The sequence below is a fragment of the Schistocerca americana genome, chromosome 11 (assembly GCF_021461395.2).
Source record: "Schistocerca americana isolate TAMUIC-IGC-003095 chromosome 11, iqSchAmer2.1, whole genome shotgun sequence".
In the NCBI taxonomy this organism is placed as follows: Eukaryota; Metazoa; Arthropoda; class Insecta; order Orthoptera; family Acrididae; genus Schistocerca; species Schistocerca americana.
This window is the reverse complement of record NC_060129.1, coordinates 188,226,522-188,248,982: the sequence shown is the minus strand read 5'-3', so window position 1 is coordinate 188,248,982 and position 22,461 is coordinate 188,226,522. Positions and strand designations below refer to the sequence as shown.

Genomic DNA, 22,461 nt, shown 5'->3' with positions numbered 1-22,461 from the left:
ATGTAACTTACCTCATGTTGCAGTCTTTCGCTGTCTGTGGGCTCCATCTACGTGCGCAAGTACTTCAACGAGGAGGCCAAGAAGGCGGCACTCGAGATGGTGGACGATATCCGCCAGGAGTTCCTGCACATCCTGCAGGAGGTGGACTGGATGGACGAGGGCACCAGGTACGTCTCACCTAATGTATCCGTAAAAATTCCAGGGTACCTTTAGTTGTACCCCGTCATAAATTAATTACTCTGACAGAAATGGGAAGTGCTGCATCGTGAAGCATCAGTCCAATATTTATCAAACAATTTTAGGATGTCCATAACATAACAGGTATTAAATTATTAAACTTTTGCAGCACTTAAGACTAATGTCTTTATTTGTCAAACATTTGGAGATGTCCATCTTATAACAAGTATTATAGATTAACACTAGAATGGCACAAAGAGTCAAAATGACACCTGTCATACTTTTTTGTTCAATTTCATATCCAATTCTTTTTTAACTTCATTCAAGAAATCATATGACTTCTAATTTTTTCTGCTCTTTATGATTATATATACAAACATTTCATCATAAAGAGGAGAAAAAATTAGAAGTGTGTGTGTGTGTGTATATATATATATATATATACATCCAAAAACACAGAGAGGGAAAGACGAAAGGATGTGGGTTTTAAGGGAGGGGGTAAGGAGTCATTCCAATCCCGGTAGCGGAAAGACTTACCTTAGGGGAAAAAAAGGACAGGTATACACTCGCACACACACACATATCCATCTGCACATACACAGACACAAGCAGACATTTGTAAAGGCAAAGAGTTTGGGCATATATATATATATATATATATATATATATATATATTTTGTGTGTCAAGTGTGCATTTTTTTTTTACATTACGTTCGATACACTTAGATTGGTGGAAAGTGTCAATTTCACACCACTATAGTTTCTCCTGTGAACATATGTAAATAATGTAACAATGAAATGACAAATTGTTGCATATTGGCACGTGTCATTCAGGTAATATTCTTCCTCCACAAAAGACATTTTTAAACACGTTTCATCAGTGCTTTCTGTCTTATTTTTGGTGAAATATTGCAACATCTTATGAGGAAATACACGGAATCAAATGATCAAAAAGTGTTGAAAATGGTAACTGGGCCTTGTCGCTTCAGGAAATGAAGAAATGTCATATATTCTCAGACTGTCACATGAACATAAGGTTTATCTGTGAATGAACTTTGATTGCATTCTTGGGGGCCTACTATCATCATCGACATTGTGCTGAGGGACATACTTCTGGAGGTTGCCACACTACTCCATTTTGTTGAAAAATCAACCTGAGCTGAATTTCTGCCAGCTAACAAATTGCCTCATTTATGTGAAATTTGTTGAAAGTTCAAAGAAAACAGTATTTGTCCTTATTGCCCTCGTGAATATATAGCTGTAGATGAACAACAAGATACAGGTCCACTCAGTTCATGCCCAATAGACCCAACAAATATGGTCTCAAATTCTGGATTGCCACCGCCATAGTCACAAAATATATATGTAATGCTTTCCCATACCTCGGAGAAAGAAGACACAAAAAAGCAGAAGTGATCACTGGAGATTATGTCATTCTGCATCTTGTGGAGCCATTTGTAAATCGAGGAAGCAGCCTGATGACAGACAACTTCTTCACATCTCTTCAACATGCTAAGAATCTCCAAGAAAAGAAAATTTCATTATTCAGCACAGAGAAGAGATCGGTTGTGAAATACTGTCCATCAGCATCCCTGGCCAAACTGGCAGCTTAGTGTGCTGTGACCATATACCGAATAATGAAGAATGAAAATGTCATTCTTCTGAGGACATTACATGCTGAAGTAGCAATAAGCAAAGAAGAGAAGGGGAACTCTGCAACCAGAGCATTCCTCAGTGCAACAAAGTATGGGGCGGATATGGTCAATCAAATGATCCATAATTGTACTTCAAAGGTTGTATGATCCGCAACTGTACTTCAAAGGTTGTACATATGGAGAGGGCCAATGCACTTCTTCTACAACACCATGGACATGGTAGAAATAAATGTGTGGATTGTCTATAAAATAGTAAGAAATAAGAAAATGGAAAGCAAGAAGTTGATACTTCAGCTGGCAAATGAATTCAAAAGAGTAGGATGAAGAGCAGACAAATGAAGAGGATACATGGCCAGAATGATGTCAAAAGTGGAGGAAGTGCCAAATTAGTCTCAAAAGGCAAAAAGGCCAGCAAGAACAATGTAAAGTGCACAGATCTGCGTGTGGAAAAGTTGCTTGTAAAATAGAAATCACCTATGAAAGGAGTATCTACCAGATTCCAGAGACTCAAGTAAAAAGTACAATGGAAAATCAGAAAGCCTTTGCCCCTATTTTTTACTAGCCAAAGTAAGGTAAATACAGGTAATGATAAATACACTACTGGCCATTGAAATTGCTACACCACGAAGATGACGTGCTACAGACGCGAAATTTAACCGACAGGAAGAAGACGCTGTGATATACAAATGATTAGCTTTTCAGAGCATTCACACAAGGTTGGCGCCAGTGCCGACATCTACAACGTGCTGACATGAAAGTTTCCGACCGATTTCTCATACTCAAACAGCAGTTGACCGGCGTTGCCTGGTGAAACGTTGTTGTGATGCCTTGTGTAAGGAAGAGAAATGCGTACCATCACGTTTCCAACTTTGGTAAAGGTCGGATTGTACCCTATCGCGATTGCAGTTTATCGTATCGCGACATTGCTGCTCGTGTTGGTCGAGATCCAAGGACTGTTAGCAGAATATGGAATCGGTGGGTTCAGGAGGGTAATACGGAACGCTGTGATGGATACCAATGGCCTCGTATCACTAGCAGTCGAGATGACAGGCATCTTATCCGCATGGCTGTAACGGATCGTGCAGCCACGTCTCAATCCCCGAGTCAACAGATGGGGACGTTTGCAAGACAACAACCATCTACACAAACAGTTTGATGACGTTTGCAGCGGACTATCAGCTCGGAGACCGTGGCTGCGGTTACCCTTGACGCTGCATCACAGACAGGATCGGCTGTGATGGTGTACTCAACGACGAAACTGGGTGCACGAATGGCAGAACATCATTTTTTTTTTATGAATGCATTTCTTCTTGGTGTAGCAATTTTAATTGCCAGTAGTGTAAATGCAGGCCACACGGGAAACTGCAATCACTTTAAATCAAAGGGCACGTTTAAAGCACTGCATATCAATGCAATTCGAGGAATGAATATATTTTCACCTCCTGAATACCCTGCACTGATAGTGGCCTCTATTGCATTTGGCTATAGGTTCTTGACAGCCAGCCTTGTTCCATTGCATAAATCACATTTCTGTCAATTTCTCAAGCTCACCCCACGATCTAGTGACGTCTGATGGTACTTTCTTAATTTTTTCATCTGAATGTAGAAATCTGAAGTAAACTGGGTAAGGACTTTTAAGTAAAGCAGTCAAGTACTTTTAAAAGTGTTTAGTAACAATGTTTTTCCTTTATATACCGAAAGTATTACTTACTATCAGGAAGACATGTCAGTTGCAGACAGCCACAATTAAAACACACTCTCATGAAGCCATCAGGCACAGCATTCATCAGTAAAACAGAGACACCCACCATTCACACATGTAAGCACACCTCACACACACACGGCTGCCAACTTCAGTATCTCAAGGCAGAGTGCAACCATCACGTGGGATGCAAGCAGCAATGTGCAGGAGGTGGAGAAGGGGAAGGCACAGTAGTGTGCGGGTGGGAGAGAGACAGACGCTGTCTGGTGAAGTGCGCAGGGACTAGACTACCAACAGATGCAGTGTCAGGGGTTGTGGGGCAGGAAGGTGGGGAAAAAAGGAACAAAAAAAGGAAGGGTGTGGGAAAGGATGAGAGGATGTATTGGCAGAGGACTGCCAATAAACAGAGTGGGAAATGAGAATGGGGAATATACGATAGGACAAAGGGATGTTACTGTAGGTTGAGGCCGGGATAATTACGGGAACGGAGAACGTGTTTTAAGGATAACTCCCATCTTCGCAGTTCAGAAAGGCTGGTGGTGGAGGGAAGGATCCAGATGGCTCCAGTAGTGAAGCAGCCATTGAAATCAAGTGTGTTACGTTCAGCTGCATGTTGTGGCCACAGGGTGGTGTAGTTTGCTCTTGGCCACAGTTTCGCAGTGGCTGTTCATGCTGGTGGACAGCTGGTTGGTAGTCACACCAATGTAAAAAGCTGTGCAATGATTGCATCAGAGCTGGTAAATGACATGTCTTCCTTGACAGGTGGCCCCACTGCTGATTTGGTAGGATAAACCTGTGACAGGACTGGAATAAGAAGTGCTGAAATGATAATTAAATCGAGACTCTAAGCTGTCGACAGGTGTTGATATAGTGGTTTGGCCACATGGAACTGATGCTTTGAATCGTTTCTTAGATCATTTTAATTGTCTACATCCAAGTATTAAATTTACTATGGAAATTGAAAGAGATGGTAAACTTCCATTTCTCAATGTTTTAGTGCAAAGAAAGGATGATGGGGCTTTTAGACATAGTGTGTATAGGAAACCCACTCATACTGACCGCTATCTACGTGCGACCAGTTGTCATCCGCCACGCCAACGTAGTGGAGTTTTGCGGACTCCCGTCAAAAGAGCATATGCCATTTCGGCCGACGAACATTTGAAAGAAGAACTTGATCATTTGAAGATTGTTTTTAAACAGAATGGATGTACGGAACAACAAATATGCCGTGCTCTTCAGTTTGGTCCGTCATGCGAGCCAGTAGAGGATAGTTTTGAATCGGTTGCTTATTTACCGTTTGCGGGAAGCGTTTTTACGCCGGTGGCCAAGGCTGGAGCGCTTCTTGGCTCAGTTAAAGATAATTTGGGCTTGAGGAGGCCCGGGGTTTATGAAATTCCGTGTCACTGTGGAAAGAAGTATATCGGTCAAAGTATTCGAACTATTCAGGACCGGTGCGTGGAACATCATTGGCACACTCAGTTGTTCCATCCTGAGAAGTCAGCAGTGGCGGAACATTGCCGTAATGAAGGACACAGGATGATGTATGACAAGACACAATTGATCTCTCCTACTTCTCGCTATTGGGAATGTGTTCTTAAAGAATCGATTGAAATTAGATTATCCAGTAATATTATTAACAGGGATAAACGTTTTCCTCTAAGTAAGATATGGAATCCGATTTTGTCCGACATTAAACAACAACGGACTTCTTTTCGATCATTGGATTCTTCCAACTAGTGCTGTTGCGATTTATCGTTTCTGACGACTTCTCCCACTGGTGCGCTGCGTGTCTACTTGCCGCCTGGAGGCGCTGTCCATCATCTCGTGCACGCGCGGTGCTCTCTTCATGGTGTGTAAAGTTTTCCGTTGTTGTGGCTGGAACTCAGTTCCGGCGAGGCAGTGCACTAGCATTAACTCACCTGAAGATGGCGGCCAGCTGGTCCGCCGAAATATTGTGTCAGGACGATGACGTGATCTGGCTGCAGACCCGTGAAGAATATTAGGCATTGATATACATCAACGGGGACAGTTGAAAATGTGTGCCGCAACTGGGAGTCAAACCTGGGATCTCCTGGATACATGGCAGACACTCTATCCATATGAGCCACTGAGGGCACAGAGGATAGTGCAACTGCAGGGGTTTATCCCTTGCACGCTCCCCGTGAGACCCACATTCCCAACTTGATGTCCACACACTACATTCGTAGTTCCCCTGCCCATTACACTCATTACTCACAGCAGACAATCTTACCGAGTGCTGTAAGAGTTCGGGCAATGTGTGTGCTTCCAGCGCAGAAGAAGAAAGTCAATGGCTGGTTAGGCATAACTATAGGACATGTCCGAAAGAACAGAGCCCTCGGTGGCTCAGATGGATAGAGTGTCTACCATGTAAGCAGGAGATCCCGGGTTCGAGTCCCGGTCGGTGCACACATTTTCAACTGTCCCTGTTGATGTATATCAACGCCTGTCAACAGCTTAGGGTCGTGATTTAAATATCGTTTCATTTTGAGAGAGCTGCATGGTCACCAATGGTATCTGTTCTTTTGGACATGTCTGAAAGAAGGGATACCATCTTCCTGTAAGAAGTGCTGGGTGGGTGGATTGGGTAGGTTTTGCATCTGGGTCTTCCACAGGGGTACGATTCTTGTGGCAAGAGGTTGGGATTGGGAGTGGCTTAGGGATGGACTAGGGTGTTGTGGATGTTGGGTGGGCAATGGAACACCACTTCAGGAGGGATAGGAAGTGTCTCTGGTAGTGTGCCCCTCATTTCAGGGCATGACGATAGGTAATCAGAACCGTGGCAAAGGATGTTGTTCAGTTGTTCCAGTCCGGGTTGGTACTGGATGACGAAAGGGATACTCCCTTCTGGATGGTTCTTGGGGGTAATGGAAGGATTGGGGGCATGAGGGGAAATGGCATGGGAGATCTGTTTGTGAACTAGGTCTGGGGATAGTGCTTGTCTGTGAAGGCCTCAATAAGATCCTCAGCATACTGAGCAAGGGAGTTTTTGTCACTGTAGATGTGCCATCCCTGTGTGGCCAGGCTGTATGGGAGGCATATTTTGGTGTGAAAGGGATGACAGTTGTCAAAATGCAAGTACTATTGGTCGTTGGTATGTTTAATGTGGACAGAGGTGCTGATGAAGCCATCAAAGAGGAGGTCAACATCTATGAAGGTGGCACACTGGGTTGAAGACCAGGTGAAGCAGATGGGAGAGAAGGTGTTGAGGTTACGAGGGAACGAAGATACGGTGTCCTGGCCCTGAGTCCAGATCGTGAAGATACTATCAGTGAACCTGAACCAGACTAGGGATTTGGCATTTTGGGAGACTAGGAAGGTCTCCTCTAGATGGTCCATAAAAAGGGTGGCACAAAAGGAGGCCAAGCAGGTGCCCATGGCTGTGCCACGGACTTGTTTATCTACTTTCCCTTCAAATGAGAAGTAGTTGTCAGTTAGGATAAAGGTAGTAAGGTGTATGAGGAATGAGGTAATGGGTTTGAGTCTGAAGAACATTGGGAAAGGTGCGTACGTGTGTGTATGTGTGTGTGTGTGGGTGTGGGTGTCTATATAGCCTATGTCCACCCATGCAGTAGCCACCACAAAGATTGCAGGAGGCGCACATCGGCACAGCGCGTCACGGACGGTAGTTGCCGCAAGTAGAGTCCCGTCCACCAGAGGGCACGCAGGAATTCGGACGCAACCTCTGCCGGCGGAACGACAACAACAACTCAGGCAGCACGGGCCGTGCCCAGTGAGTTAACATCGGGCATGCCTAGGACACAGTCCCGGTCTATGCTAAGTGAAGTGATACGTAATGGTGAACAGTGTTACTACAACCCAGATGTTCATTAATGGTGGTTAGTGTTTAACGTCCCGTCTACAACGAGGTCATTAGAGACGGAGCGCAAGCTCGGGTTAGGGAAGGATTGGGAAGGAAATCGGTCTTGCCCTTTCAAAGGAACCATCCCGGCATTCACCTGAAACGATTTAGGGAAATCACGGAAAACCTAAATCAGGATGGCCGGAGACGGGATTGAACCGTCGTCCTCCCGAATGTGAGTCCAGTGTGCTAACCACTGCGCCACCTCGCTCGGTGTTCATTAATGGTTACATATTATATAAATATATGTTTCAAGTCAGATTATGAAATCTTACGTAGACATGATCTCCCTCTTGTCTTGAAGGATATATATATCAGTTTGAATAACCATAACAGAAATATCAGCAAGGAAAAGTAGGTAAAATAAGGGACAGGCAACCACTGAACAGAGTTCCGCGCTGTCTACATCCTTATACGATGGCCCATTTAATGTGGTATCTAATGCTCCTGCAACAGGGGGGATGAGACAATGATGAATCAAGACCCATTCATCCATGTAAGTATTACAAGTTTAGGTGAACACAAAATAATAACAACATTGTTCTCAATTTCTAATCGTCTAATTCTTCCTGGTGTGGAAAGCCAAGTAATGTCACAAGATTAGGTGATGGATTAAGTGGACTATGATATAAGAATGTGCACAGCGTGACAAGAAAGTTTTAGTCGGTCTGAGGAGTGCGCACTTCTAGGGCAACAGCTTCTGATAGGCTACTACATCATCTGTGACTGCCCCATGGAGGTTCATACATTATTCACTGCACCATTTACATTTATATATATGGTAAACAGTGGCAGTCCTATTGTTCTCACTTCGAACGCTGCTAATATAACATTTTCCCCTGGTGATTTTGTTCTGTTAAGAATGATATGTTGAATTCTATCTGCAAACAAGTCCTGAATCTATTCACAGATCTGTTCCAGTACTTGGTAAGCTCGAATTCTGTTCACTAAATGACAGTGTGAAACTCTGCCACAGCCGTTCTGAAGACGAGGAACGTATCAACGAGGATCCATTCTTTCACTTTCTTTGCAAAATGTTTCATCTGTTGTTCTCCAGTATCACTTAACCGACAAAGACCTTACAGATCCTGGCAATGTGTAATGTGGTATGATGTGATCTGATGTGCAGGAAGAAGGGACTCGAGAAAGCCAAGTCGATGGCCGTCCACATCGCGTACCCCGACGAGCTACTGGATGACAACAAGTTGGACCAGTTCTATGAGAAGGTAAGCCGTGCCAAATCCATTTGTAAACAAATACATTGCCTCTCACTGGAACCCCAGTGTCGCAGGACAAACTCACGTGTCACTGTGCCCTGCCCTTTGTAAGCTTTCGACCAATCTGCATTGCTAACTCTTTCCGAGATACACAGAATACGAGGCATAAGACATCAGTATTGTGAAGCAGGACCGACGGTGATTCGTCAACTGCTCATGACGCAGAGAAAGAGTTTACTAGGATTAAAATAATTTTTTGATTGATATTTCTGCGAGTTAAGTGGGTGGAGCGCTGTCACACTCTACACATTTGCGTGACAATGATTTTGCATAACACGACAACTGAAAATTGACCCCCACTTTTGACAATACTGTTTCTGCATTTTAACAGTGTTTATTCGCAGAGTGGCATGTATGAATCTTTGTTTCATCTAAATAAACCACTGGCCACTTTAATTCTGGTGCCTCATTTTCAGGGCTCTGAACTGAACCTCATTGGGTCTGTCTGTCTGTCTGTCCAACTGATAAGACCCTTTTTCTGAGGAATAGGTAGAGATATCAAGTTGAAATTTATTTGAAATACAAAGGTTAACGGACCCTCGGTCGTGTAAAAAATTTAGGCTTCTAAGTCAATGCAATCAAAAGATACAGCCACCTGTAAAGACCCCTTTTTCTCTGGAATGGGTAGAAGTATCAAGTTGAAATGTATATCAAACACTAAAGTCTACAATCCCTTGGCATGTTTAAGTATCTAAGTCAGTGCAATAAAAAGATATGACCACATACAAGGTGATTCAGGAGGTACGTCACATAATTTGTGAAGTGATTCTACATGTGAAAATAAATGAAAAAAGTCCTACGAACATATGTCCGATTTCCGAACTTGAATGTGTTGAAGACTGCACACATCCGTGACTGATTATGAAGACAACTGTGAATATTAGTTACTGAAATGCTGTGAAAGGTGTTGTAGTGGATAGAATAATGGCTGGACAGATGACTGCTCCATCCTACGTGTGGTGTTAAAAAGTCCCCCTCCTGTGTGAATGCACTTGTCAACACGTTCGAGCACGTCATGTTGCACATCGAACATCATCTCGGCGGGCTTTAATGTGGGCAACATCATCGTTGTTGCAAGTGACAAGTTCTTTACGTTTACCCCCCTTCGTAGCGTACACATTCCCCTTTAGGCAGCTCCGTAAACAGAAGTCGGGGTTAGGTCGGGCGATCAGGCACGCAAGTTAATGGATCCGCCATGGCCAACACTCCATTGAGGAAGTGTGTTCTTCAGGTACTGGAGTACTTGTCGGGTACAGTGAATTGGTGAGCCAGGTACATTTGCCGTCGTCACTCTAATGTCGTGGGTGTTCGTGATACAATTGCGTGTAAATGTAGCCTCATCTGCACATAAAGTGCATTGCATGACGTCTCTGTGTAGAGCCAACCCTTCACAAAATTGTTGTCTGCTTGCTGAGTCACCTGTATGAAGATGTTGCACACAGAATATGTACAATCCCTCAGCATATAATGTACACCACAATTGCATTTCCGGAATATCGAACTGATGTGTACTGTGTACTGGTGATGGTACACCACTGTACCATTGCATAATGCCTTCCCTTTCCTCAACTGACTGAATGGCCTCACATTCTGTTGTTACGTGTACACTGGATAGTGTTCCAGATTCATATAATATCTGAAAAACCCTGTAAAATACCCTGGCAGGGGGTTCATCGATCAGGAAAACATCTCTGGTAATCTGTCACGGCTGCACGGACAATGTCATTACAGTACCCGTACACAAATGGGTCTGCATATTCTGCACGGGTACCGTATTTACTCAAATTTAAGCCGCACTCAAATCTAAGTCGCACCTGAAAAATGAGACTCGAAATCAAGGAAAAAAAATTTTCCCGACTCTAAGCCGCACCTGAAATTTGAGACTCGAAATTCAAGGAGAGAGAAAAGTTTTAGGCCGCATCTCCAAATCGAAACAAAGTTGGTCCATTGTAATATGAGGTACAATTTAGGTCGAATGAATGACAATACAGCTATAGTACTTTGGTTCGAGTCATAAGCTTAGCTGGTAAGCTTTACCAGGTAGCCATTGCTATGCATCAAGCACTCCGTCCGTATTTATACGGGCACCCTGCCTTTTTCACGTGCTTCGTCTGGTTTGAATTGATTGCTTATTTTTCTTTGATCTGATAAGTGCCATTCTCTTTGTTATAGGGGTTTACGTCACTCTAAGCTGAAAAGGAGAGAGAGGAATTGTCTCATTAGCGAAACAATGGCAAGAGACTGCTATTTGTTGTTACTTACACTTCTGCTTTCTTTTATAATGATCAACAAGAACCAAATAATAGACTGCGTGTGATAGATGTTCTGAACGAGAGTTTAGCAAAAATTTTTCTCCGTTTGAAAATCTTTGCAGATGCCTCTTTAGCACATTACATTCTGCACAGAAATTAGAGTCATCTTAGATTTAAAAATCTAGTCAATTGCCGTGCTTCATTTCTGACTGTATCACTATTAGGCATAAGAATAATAGGAATATAAACATGGCACGATATGTATATTCTTCCACATTTGCTGTTGTCTCACTCTAGTTTCGTAGTTTATTAGGCAGACAGGATTTAAATGAGATAGCAGCAAACACGAAACAATACATGGCAAAATGTTTATATTCATATTATTCTTATGGTGAAGAGACTACTGCATGTGATTCACAATTCATAAAAGTTCCTATTAGTAACCATCTCTTCTCACAGGTAGCAAAAAATTCAGAGCGTAGAGTTGCCCATATTGACATATATCCCAAACAGTCTTGCCAGTTGGATTTTCGTAGTACATTGAAATGATGCTACATTCGAAGATGAATAATATGGAATTTGTATTTACTTCATTAGATAATGTATGAAAATGCAGTGGTTGAAGCTCGGGGTGGAGAAAAAAAGCTGGTCTTCCACTTTTTTTTTTTTTAATTTGTTTACTGATCCAGAGGTTTTGGCGCCAGTATTTATCTCTGTGCCTGCAAAGCATGCCTGTGTAGCGCTACATATATTCTACGGCAAAAGTTAATTGAGGCGGCACCTACCAACATTTTTCAGAACTTCCGCTTACTTTGCACTCGATTCTAAGCCGCAGGTGGTCTTTTGGATTACAAAAACCGGAAAAAAAGTGCGGCTTAGATTCGAGTAAATACGGTAAACATACGTGGCATGTCGGTATTCACGAGGACAGTGGACTTGCTCAAGTAAACAACACTGAAGCACAAATGGTGACTGATCTGACCTACGAACGCACACTGGGTACACTTCCAGCTGTTGCCTCGGTGTGATGTCACAGTGGTGTCGACTGTCGGAGAACCACTGCACCTCATATAGGATGGATCAGTCCTCTGTCCCACCATTATTCTATTCACCACAGCGCCCACACAGCATTTCTGTAAGTAAAATTCACTGTTGTCTTCATGTCCATTCGTGGATCTGTGTAGTCTTTAACCTGCTCCAATTCCATAAAGATCAAAAATCGGAAACACGTCTGTAGGACTTCTTTGTTTTATTTTCACACACAGAGTGACCTCACAAATTTTGTGGCATTCCTCCTGATACCCCGAATTACATATTTCAGTACCTGCAGACTCATGCGTCAAAACCTACTGGTAAACTGTCCGTATATGAGGGTGGTCCCATAAGTACCTCACCTAACAAAGAACACACAAAAATTTTCCAAAAAAAAAATGTATTTATTTTTCAACATAATCTCATTTCAGCTCTATACATTTTTCCCAGTGATATTCAATAAGTTTGATACCATTTTCATAATGAGAACTGTTTAATTCCTCAAAATAGCCATTAACTGCCAAAATCACATCTTCTTTTGTTGAAAATCTTCGACCACCAAGCCATTTTTTCAAGTTTGGGAACAGAAAGTAATCCAAGGGGGCTAAATCTGGAGAATAGGGTGCACGAGGTAGCAATTTAAACTTTAATTCGTTAATTTTGGCCGTTGCAATGATGAACTTGTGAGCTGGTGCAGTGTCCTGAAGAAACAACACTTTCTTCTTGGCCAAATGCGCCTGTTTTCTCTTGATTTCTTCCCCCAAATGTTGCAATAAGTTTGCATAATACTTCCCGTTGATAATTTAATTATCCCACGCGCTTCCCAAAAAACTGACGCCATGACCCTGCCTGCAGATCAACTGGTCTTCAACGGTTCTCCAATTTGTGTCCATTGTTTTGATTGTTCTTTTGTCTCAGGAGTAAAGTGGTGGACCCATGTTTCATCCACAGTTATTAAACTGTGCAAAAAATCAGCTTTATTGCTGCGAAATTTCGCTGAACGGTCATTTGAAACATCGTCACGACACTGTTTTCGCTCGAGTATGAGCAGACACGGCACATTCCTTGCACACAGGTTTCTCATGTCCAAATTTTCAGATTGTATGCAATGTACCACACTTTTTGAAATGCCTGCTATGCTCAAGTATGAGCAAACGTGGCACAAACCTTGCACACAGGTTTCTCAATACGCAATATACCGCACTTTTTGAAATGCCTACTATTTCTGCTAGCCTGTGCACTTTCAGTAAATGATAATCCAGTGCCGCTTTGTGGATTTTCTTCACCATTTCTGGAGTCGTAACCTCATTTGGTCAACCACTGCGATGCTCACCTTCGCAGCTCGTACGGTGTCGTTTAAATTCAGCTACACAATATTTTACTGTTGTCAATGAAGGAGCAGGCTCTTCCAAAGTAGAATCTAGCTCAGTTTTAATATTGGTTGCATTCGAGCCCTTAAAAAAAAATATTGTATCACATAATGATGACCAATTTTCTCCATTTTCACAAGTTCACTAACAACCTTCACTATTGATGGGTGCCAAACAAATACTTAACAAGGTGGCATCTTCAAACTTGAAACATATGCTCCATAGATCATTTGTTTTCTTATCCAGAGATATTTTTCAACAACAACTGCCATCTCTCTATCAGGCTAGGTACTTATGGGACCACCCTCGCGCCTGGTGGTCTAGTGATGCACATGACTGGAAGCCAAGCGGTTGCAGGATCGAATCTCGGTCAGACCCTGGATCATTCGGTCTTTGTTTTAACGAAGTAAGGAGTCAGCAGATACAGTATGTGATTCAGCTCCCACATTCAACTGTGCATCCCCTTTCCCTGATTGGATAATTGGGGTAGCTTAGGGGCACACAATTGACTGAAGTGGTGTCCAGTAGAAAGAACTGCACCAGGCCACAGTCCCACATGAAGTTATTATTATCTACAGGGTGTTTCCATAAGAGCGTGCAGACATTTGACAGGATATAGAGGATGCCTCAAGAGCAATTTGGGGCAGGGAATCTGCAGTCTGAGAAGCCAGCTTACGGAAAGAATAGGTATAAAATCACATTTGATAATTAAACTGTAACAGACCTTGTATCTGACACTATTTTTGAACACCCTGAGTAATGTAGTATGCCTTTGTAATATCTACATACTCTCAATCGCTTACATGATGATTTTTTTGTTACGACACCTTTTAAATACCAAATCCCACTAGAAAAAGAGCTTTTTCTCGTTGACTGTTAGTGACACAGTAGAGCCCATATTGCAAGAGAGTGCCTAGCACTTGGATTACCTGTTAGACAAACATGAGTTACTGGAGAGAAAAATTTTCAACAAAAATTTTAGATCTAAAAAGAAGCCCAGAAAAGGTACAGTGACACATGTCAAAACACAGACAAATGACAGATACTGCAAGGACAAAGAAACTAGTAAGTATTGGTCATTTATACACAAGGAACAACAACTAAGTTAGACTCCTCCCAGCCACCTGTGTTTAAAACAGCAATTGAATTTGTTTTCCCTGTGAAACTACATAAGAGTAGCACCAGTCATATGTTTATGTGTGCGACGTGATGTGCTAAGTCAGCACAAAACCCTCTTGAGGTTGTGTAATAAGGACTTTGGGACATCATGTGTGTATCAGTTTGTCAGTGAAATAAGGCAAAACTTTTTTCCTACTGTCATACAGTGAATAACACTGTAGTACATTGCCATTATATTTGCTTCTTGGAATGAGTATAATAATTATTATATTTTACAGCTATATTTATAGTGTCTGTTCTATATCATTATTATATTTTTATATTGTTATGTTTTCATATTTTTATTGTTCACAATATTTTTTTCTTTTTTGACAGTTTCAATCATTGCATTTTTAGTATGTGGAACATATGACAGTTAATTTTTTTCTGTCATGTTGATATTTCTTTCAGTTTCCACAGCCTGTAAATGTTATACACTTGTCAGCTTTGAGGTTCCAGCAAACCATCCAGCTCTCGTTGATTTGTACCCTCCCATTGTTTCAAGTGTTCTGTATGACATCTGGCTGAGGAGAACAGATTTTTGACCTCGCGTTGCCTACATCCTAGCCTTTGCATTATTTTCCGTCCCACTAAGAACTCAGTGACTCCTGAGAGATGAAGTAGGGTAAACGTTTGAGTTCTTTTTAAATACTCTTCTCTTCTATGCAGCTTCTTCACATTCAGTAAGTGTATTCAAATCAAACTGATTCCATAGATTTCCAAAAGATGGTGTCATATTAATTTTATCCATAATGGCTATCGTTACAGCTGTGACTTATGTACATTCCTAAAACGTAAAGGAAAAAGTCTGCTCTTTCAGTCGCAATTCAGAGATGGTTTTAAAAATAACAATGCTTTTTCTACCCCTTAAGCCCCAATTGTCATGTGCTTATCACATTATTTTGTCATTATTTTTACGTACCAGTTCCTACTGTTCAAATTACATGGGTAGAGTTTATTTTAGTGATGGAACACCTAAGTAATTTTTGTCAAATTTTCATTAATTTTCAATAGTTTCCATCATCAAACTAAACTGTATTTATGCAATAGGGCTAGTGGGAACTGCCATTTACAAATAATGACAAAAAATCTTCTAAAAACATTAAGATGGAACTTTAGGAATGTAAATACATCACACATTTTAACAGACATCATGACTGTAATTAATTTTCCATTATATTTTCGAATTATTCAAACCATCTCGTGTCGGCTGTTACTGGTAACCATCCATTCCTGTACAAACAAAACTTTCAGTGATTGTTAACATTAGTTATTTTTGTTCAGTCACAGTTATAAAATATATTATTGTAAAGACACTTTGGAGGACCCAGTGGTCTTCCCATCTTTAGTATATGTGTAGAGTAAATAACAGTTAAGACACGATTGCTATGAATCTTCATGTGATACGCAATTTTGACAATACACACTGTAACTTTGCCATCCTTTCTTATAGTTTTGTGAGTTCTCCCAGAGTATTGTTAGTAAGCATTATTGTTGTTGTGGTCTTCAGTCCTGAGACTGGTTTGATGCAGCTCTCCATGCTACTCTATCCTGTGCAAGCTTCTTCATCTCCCAGTACCTACTGCTGCCTACATCCTTCTGAATCTGCTTGCCTAATTTAATTCTCGGTCTCCCTTTACAATTTTTACCACCTCCAATTAAACCCGTTACGACATTCCTGTTGATGCCTCAGTATGTATCCTATCAGCTGATCACACCTTTTAGTTAAGTTGTACCATAAATTTATTTTCTTCCCTATTAGATTCAGTACCTCTTCATTAGTTAGTGAGTCTACACAACTAATCACAACATCCTTCTGCAACACCACATTTCAAAAACCCTTTTGCTGTTTGTACCTGGGCTCTTCATCATTTGCGTTTCACTTTTGAACACTAACATTTACATCCGATGCTAACATATTTCTCTTTTCTAGAAATACTTTTTTCATTCGGCAAGTTCACATTTTATATCCTCTTTATTACTGCTACTGTCTATTACTTTCCTGTCCACATACTAAATTCATCTTCTGCTTTTAGCATCTCCCCTCCTTACTTAACTGCCTCAGCCTTACCTGATTCGTGTATACCTCATTACCCTCTTTTAACTATTGTAGGTGTTCATACAGGGTGACAATTATTAAACTATATGAAATCAAATTGTCATAACTTCTGAACGGTTTGCATTAGGACATTCAAACTGCACGGTTGGCCGCAGGGAACAGTGGGAATTAGTAAGGTTTGGTTCGGTACAGTTTAGCGACGAAGCCCACTTCGATTCGGATGGGTTCGTCAGTAAGAAAAATTGCCACGTTTGGGGACTGAGAATCCACATTTCACAATCGAGAAGTCTCTTCACCCTCAACAGGTGACTGTGTGGTGTGCAGTGTCCAGTCACGGAACAATTGGTGCACTATTCCTTGAAGGCACAGTGCCTACTGAATGGTACGTGAAGGTTTTGGAAGACGATTTCATCCCCATTATCGAAAGTGAATCTGATTTCGACAAGATGTGGTTCGTGCAAGACGGAGCAATCTCATCGAAGCAGGAGAGTGTTTGAGGTCCTGTAGGAGTACTTTGGGGACCGCGTTCTGGCTCAGGGGAATCCAGAAGCCACTGACACGGGTCTCGATTGGCCGCCATATTCTTGGGATCTGACACGTGTGACTTCTTTTCGTGGGGCTATATTAAAGACGAGGTGTACAGCACTAACGCCAAAAACATTGCTGAGCTGAAAATAGCCATTGCGGAGGCCTCAGAGAGCACCGATGGTTCAACACTTCAGTGAGTGATGCAGAATTTTGTTACTCCTCTGCGCCACATCGTCGCCAATGACGGCAGGCATATCGAAGGTGTCGTAACCTAAATCCGAATATCTGTAGCGATGTTTAGATGTCAAATAAAGTGTGTGCGTGTCGTAGTTTGTAAGTAATTTACGTTTTTATTTTCATATAGTTCAATAATTGTCGCCCTGTATTTTAACCTCAGTTGAAGACACTGACCAGTCCATTCAGCTGAACTTGAAAGACCTTTGCACTCTTGAGATAAAATTATAATTGTCATTGGTAAACATTAAAATTTGTGTTTCTTCTTCCTGATCTTTAATGGACTTTCCAGGTTTCTCCTTAGTTATGTTTAATGCTTGATAAATTTTGGGACTAAGTAACTGTGTAAGATATGCTACAACTCTCCTTTCTGAGCTGCTGTCACCATTTCATGTACTCCACCTCCTATAATGGTAGTCTGGTTTCCATTCATTTTGACCCTGTATTTTACTTTTGCTAATTTCGAAATTTCAAAGTGTCTATTACAGTTAACCTTGTCAGAATTTTTCTGTAAGTTGATCTGATAGGATTGCATTTTCCTGGAGACACATTGAATCTCAACTTTATCTTCAATAAAAACAGAAGCTGAAGTAATGATTTAAAATTTATGCCAAGACTGGGACTCGAAACGCAAACTCCTGCTTACGAGGCAGATTTGCTATCCATTACTCCACACCGGCATTGTCGCTAACACGGTTGCACCGATTACGTCCTCCCTAACACGGGCTTCAATTGACGCCTTCGTCCCACCTTCATTTTCCTCTTCTTCAGTCGTCAGTATAGCCGAGACTCCTATATTTCCTCAGCCTCGTAAGTAATGAGGAAATCTTGCCTGTACCTCAGGCACAGGTGATCTATTGACCTGATAGAATTACATTTTCCTGGAAATATAAATTTTATGATCCTTATTCTTCTGATCGAAGAGACAGTTGAGACTCAGTATATCTCCAGGAAATGCAGTTCTATCAGAGCAATAGATTACTTGCACCTGAGGTACAGGCACGATTTCCCCATTACGTACAAAGTCGGTGTGCTATTCTGGTATCAGAGAACCTCGGCAATATTGACAATTTAAGAAGGGGAAAATCGAGATCGGCTGAGAGGAGAACTGAAGTTTGAGTCAGGGAGGGCATTTGGACAAGGTTAGTGCAGCTGTGTTAACCACAAAGTGAGAGTAGTGCAGTGGATAGCACATCTGCCTAGAAATCAGGAGAACTGGGTTCAAATCCCAGATTTGGCACAAATTTTAATTCATTACTTCAGCTTCTATATTTACCAAAGTTGTCCATAAGTCTACAAATTCCATATACCTAGGTTTGCCCATTCTTCTAAAAAAATCTGTGGGATCAGTATTGCGTCATATGTTCCCACATTTCTGCAAAATCAAAATTGATGTTTGCCCAGGCTAGCTTATATCAGTCATTCCATTCTCCTCGGTGGTTGCAGACATAATATTTACTGAAATCCAGCCTTCCTTTGAAGAGAGTTGCCACATGAGCAGTGAGCCAAAGTCGTAGGCACCGACTGACAACGCAGGTAGTGACGTCGAATTATCACAGTGACTGCCAGTGAGTCACTGCACAGAGTTCACGCAGTTCGGTCCCTAATCCCCTGTTCTCAAGTGTGTGTTGGGTCATTGGGCAGCTGGACACAGACCCGGGACAGTTCCTGGAGAGCAACAACAACCTGACCCGCTTCCTGTACGACTTCTATTTCGGCCGCCTGCACCGTCCGGTCAACAAGTCGGACTGGACCACGCTCGGCGACTCGGCAATCGAGGTGAACGCCTTCTACGAATGGTCCGACAATGCGGCCGGTGAGTGACTGCCGTGGTGGTCTGAGTTTGTGTCTGTCTGTTTCTGTTTGTGACGTGTGTCTCGGCCACTCGCTGAAGCTTTCGCCACACTGCTGCCGACCTCCTAAAAACTATTACACCCCTTCTTCCTTCCCGTTGTTTCCTTTGGTGTAGCCCTGATGAAATCCTGACAACTTTCCGCAACTAAATCCTGACAACTTTGTGAACAAATTCCTGCTGCCTGGTACTGCCCACAATGGATATTGTCATCCCTCGTGAACTCGAGCCTCTTGAGGAGTTTGAAGATATTAAGTCACAAGAAAATGTGGATTTCAGTGCAGATGAGAAAGAACCGAGTAGTGTCAGACACAAAATTAGGTGCTGAACTCGAGTTCACCACTGCCTGAATAATTAGGAACAAAATAGTTATGAGTGGTAGAAATTAGAAACGGTAAGGTGACAGAAAGACTGGGATCAGTTCTGGAAAAGTGCGACGCACCTGTAAAGAAAGTTGCATGCCAGGCACTGATGCAACCAATTCTCAGATACTGTTGCGGCACGTGGACTCCTTAACGGGTTGGCGTGACAGAAGATGTGAAACTAATTCAGAGGTGCACTGCTAGGACTGTACCAGCTCGAGTTAGTGGTCACCGACAGTGATGATGGGTAACGTAAATGGTGAACCTAAGTAATCTTTAGACCTAAACAGTGAAAAAGGGGATTAGTAAAACACTACAATATTAAAGAAAAATGGCTGATCCTGGCTCCCACACATACGTCTCTCTCTCTCCATGTCAGTGGGAAAACCTACCTATGAGCTGATAAGAATACTGGTTGGAGGGTATGCTAGATACTAATGTATATATCGAGAATAGCTGTACCTTCGCCCACTCGGTATCTCACTGCATACTTCATAAAAGTTCTGTCACATACGTTGTCAATCAGTCGAGGATCAGGAAATTATGTTTACACATTAATGAGAGAACTGTTGCGTAAATTGTGCTGTGAATATACACAGCGAAAGGTGGTCAAGTTTTGACATAGAAGTACCACCTGAAAGTGGAACTAAAAGTTTATGAATTCATTGTGCTCCAATAAAGAAGTAATTTCTTAATTTTTGCCTTCTGCTATGTATCATTACACAGTAACTCTGAACTGGCACAGGTTTCAGTTGCTGTATATATGAAAAACTTGTCAGAGAGTAGGGGAGGGACAAAGTTTCTTGAGTTTGTGGTGGAGTATGTAATTCAATACGTGTCTCAACCCATCATCTCAGTATCTGTATTCACAGGTAACAACACCTTTGTCTCCAGTTCTTTAAAGAGTCAAACTCGAATTTTTAAAACAGCTCCATTTTATGAAACGCTAGAATTCCGTGCATATCATTGTTCATGTCGTGATATTTTCTGAATGTTGTGGGAGGTATTTGGTAGGAATTGAGACCTGTTTCCCTTTCCAGTTCCTCAGCCCACAGTGTGACGGAAGGTTCCAGAATGTGCGCAGTGGAGCCGCTTTCTGTTTGGACGAGACGAGTAACGGTGTGCCGCTAGTGTCATGTAGTCGCTTGTGTGTCGCATTTCCACGCTGTCGTTGTCGCTGTTGTCTCGTCGTGTGTGATGTGCGCGGTTATCTTGTGTGTGCGTGGGTGTGTGTTTGTCCTGTTTGCCTCCCTGCAACTCTGATGTGGTTGAAGTACTGCCAAGTGGACAGTTTTCACGTGCTGTGTGCTGCTTATTAGATCGCAGGACTAGATTGCAGGTATGGTGACGGTTGCCGGTATTACGTAGTTCATTTGTGTAGTGGAGTGTATTTCCCACAGTACAGTATTTCTAGCAGAGACATTCTGCAGAAACCGAGGGAGTAGTTGGGTAATGAGGGATCTAGCGTGTCATTGGCCCCCTTACATTTCAAAATAGAAACTCTCAGTACTTTAGAAACACTTTAATGTTCAAGAGAAAGTCGGGCATACTGTATTGTTTTTATCCTGAAACCCATGCTAGTCACCATATCAGTGAACGTAAGTGTGAATATGAAGTTCAATGAAAAGATTTCCCCTTGATCACAGTTTCATCAGCCCCTTCAAATGCTCAAACTCCAGTCTCTCCGCCCACCTTCTTAGCTGCCCCTACACAAATCCCTTACCAGCTCATCAAGTTCCCTCACCTCCAACTCTGATCTGCATTTTCTTGAAACTAGGCTCCAACAATCCTATTATTTTCCCCCTACCTCCAAACATTGCACCCAGATGTTATATTATCATCTAAATCGCGCAGTTACACTCACACTACATATCCTGTCTCAAAACAAATTCAACACATTCTCATTTCCAGACCATTAAATCCACCGTGTCTTTCCTCCAACTTGTTCTTTCATTGCACCTTCCCATGATGGATTCCCCCACAAATCTTATATCATTACACCGAAGCTCTCGATCAGATGGCACTGTAATGACCTGGCCTATTTCGGGTTTCTACACATCAGGGTGAGTGCACTCCGTGGCGTGCAGTGAGTCAGTGGTAGCATTCACAGATGTTTATTCAATCAGCCTTATGCAGCACACTGGCCAGCCTCAGAGACACACTATGTGCACACAAATGCAGCTGATGACAGAATGTGCTAGTGCCCCGATCTCGCCCGGTGATATCTGTTGTCCTGGGTCACAGTGGCCACTGGTGCCGCATCTGTGGGCTGTCAGCCGCAAAGGTGAGTGCAAGTACCCCATGTTCATGCTGTCCTCGTGTCATTAACTTTGAAGCGTTAGCTGCCACTAGATATCCTGATGCCGAGGAGCAGTACCGCAGTTTCATCCCCCCACACCCCGAGGTAGACCAGGACAGAGGCCGAAGATGTCTAGATGGCTGGAGGCTGCAAGGACATGCCTCCCCCGGCTGGATCGTAGACAGTTTGCAGTCCGTCAGCCAAAGTCGCTCAGAGGGTGGAGGCTGGCCGGACCCCAGCTCCCTGCATCGGCAAAAGTCCCGCAACTGCCACGGCACAGGTATGGTGTGCCTCGTGCTGGTACTCGATGAATTAATTAATAGCAGGTTGCCGACATATTTCCATCACCGAGGGCAGCTCGTGGTTTCTCTGAAACTCAAAAGCCTGTCATTCCCTCTGGGTCAAGATGCACACAGAATGATTATTTATATTGTCATAGCTACACTTCTGACGTAGTCCTGCTGGAGGGAGGCTAGAAAGTTTGCTTCATTGTGCTTGTCCTGTTAGCTTTTCCTAGCTCACTCTGCTCCAAGCACAGTTTGGTAGGTCTGGTTAAATTTGGAATGAGATTTTTCACTCTGCAGCAGTGTGTGCGCTGATATGAAACTTTCCTGGCAGATTACA

The 22,461-nt window shown here is 42.4% G+C and overlaps 1 protein-coding gene across 3 annotated transcripts in view; it reads left to right on the top strand.

Annotated features, from left to right (window-relative positions):
* LOC124553575 (neprilysin-2-like) overlaps nt 1-22,461 on the top strand; it is a 479,037-nt gene that overhangs the window by 417,123 nt on the left and 39,453 nt on the right. For 2 of the 3 annotated variants that reach the window (XM_047127419.1, XM_047127421.1), the window contains exons 9-11: nt 24-167; nt 8,544-8,640; nt 18,969-19,140. In XM_047127419.1, coding sequence (XP_046983375.1) covers nt 24-167; nt 8,544-8,640; nt 18,969-19,140 — 413 coding nt within the window. The remainder of the gene's footprint in view (nt 1-23; nt 168-8,543; nt 8,641-18,968; nt 19,141-22,461) is intronic. The other variant, XM_047127420.1, reaches the window with a different exon arrangement.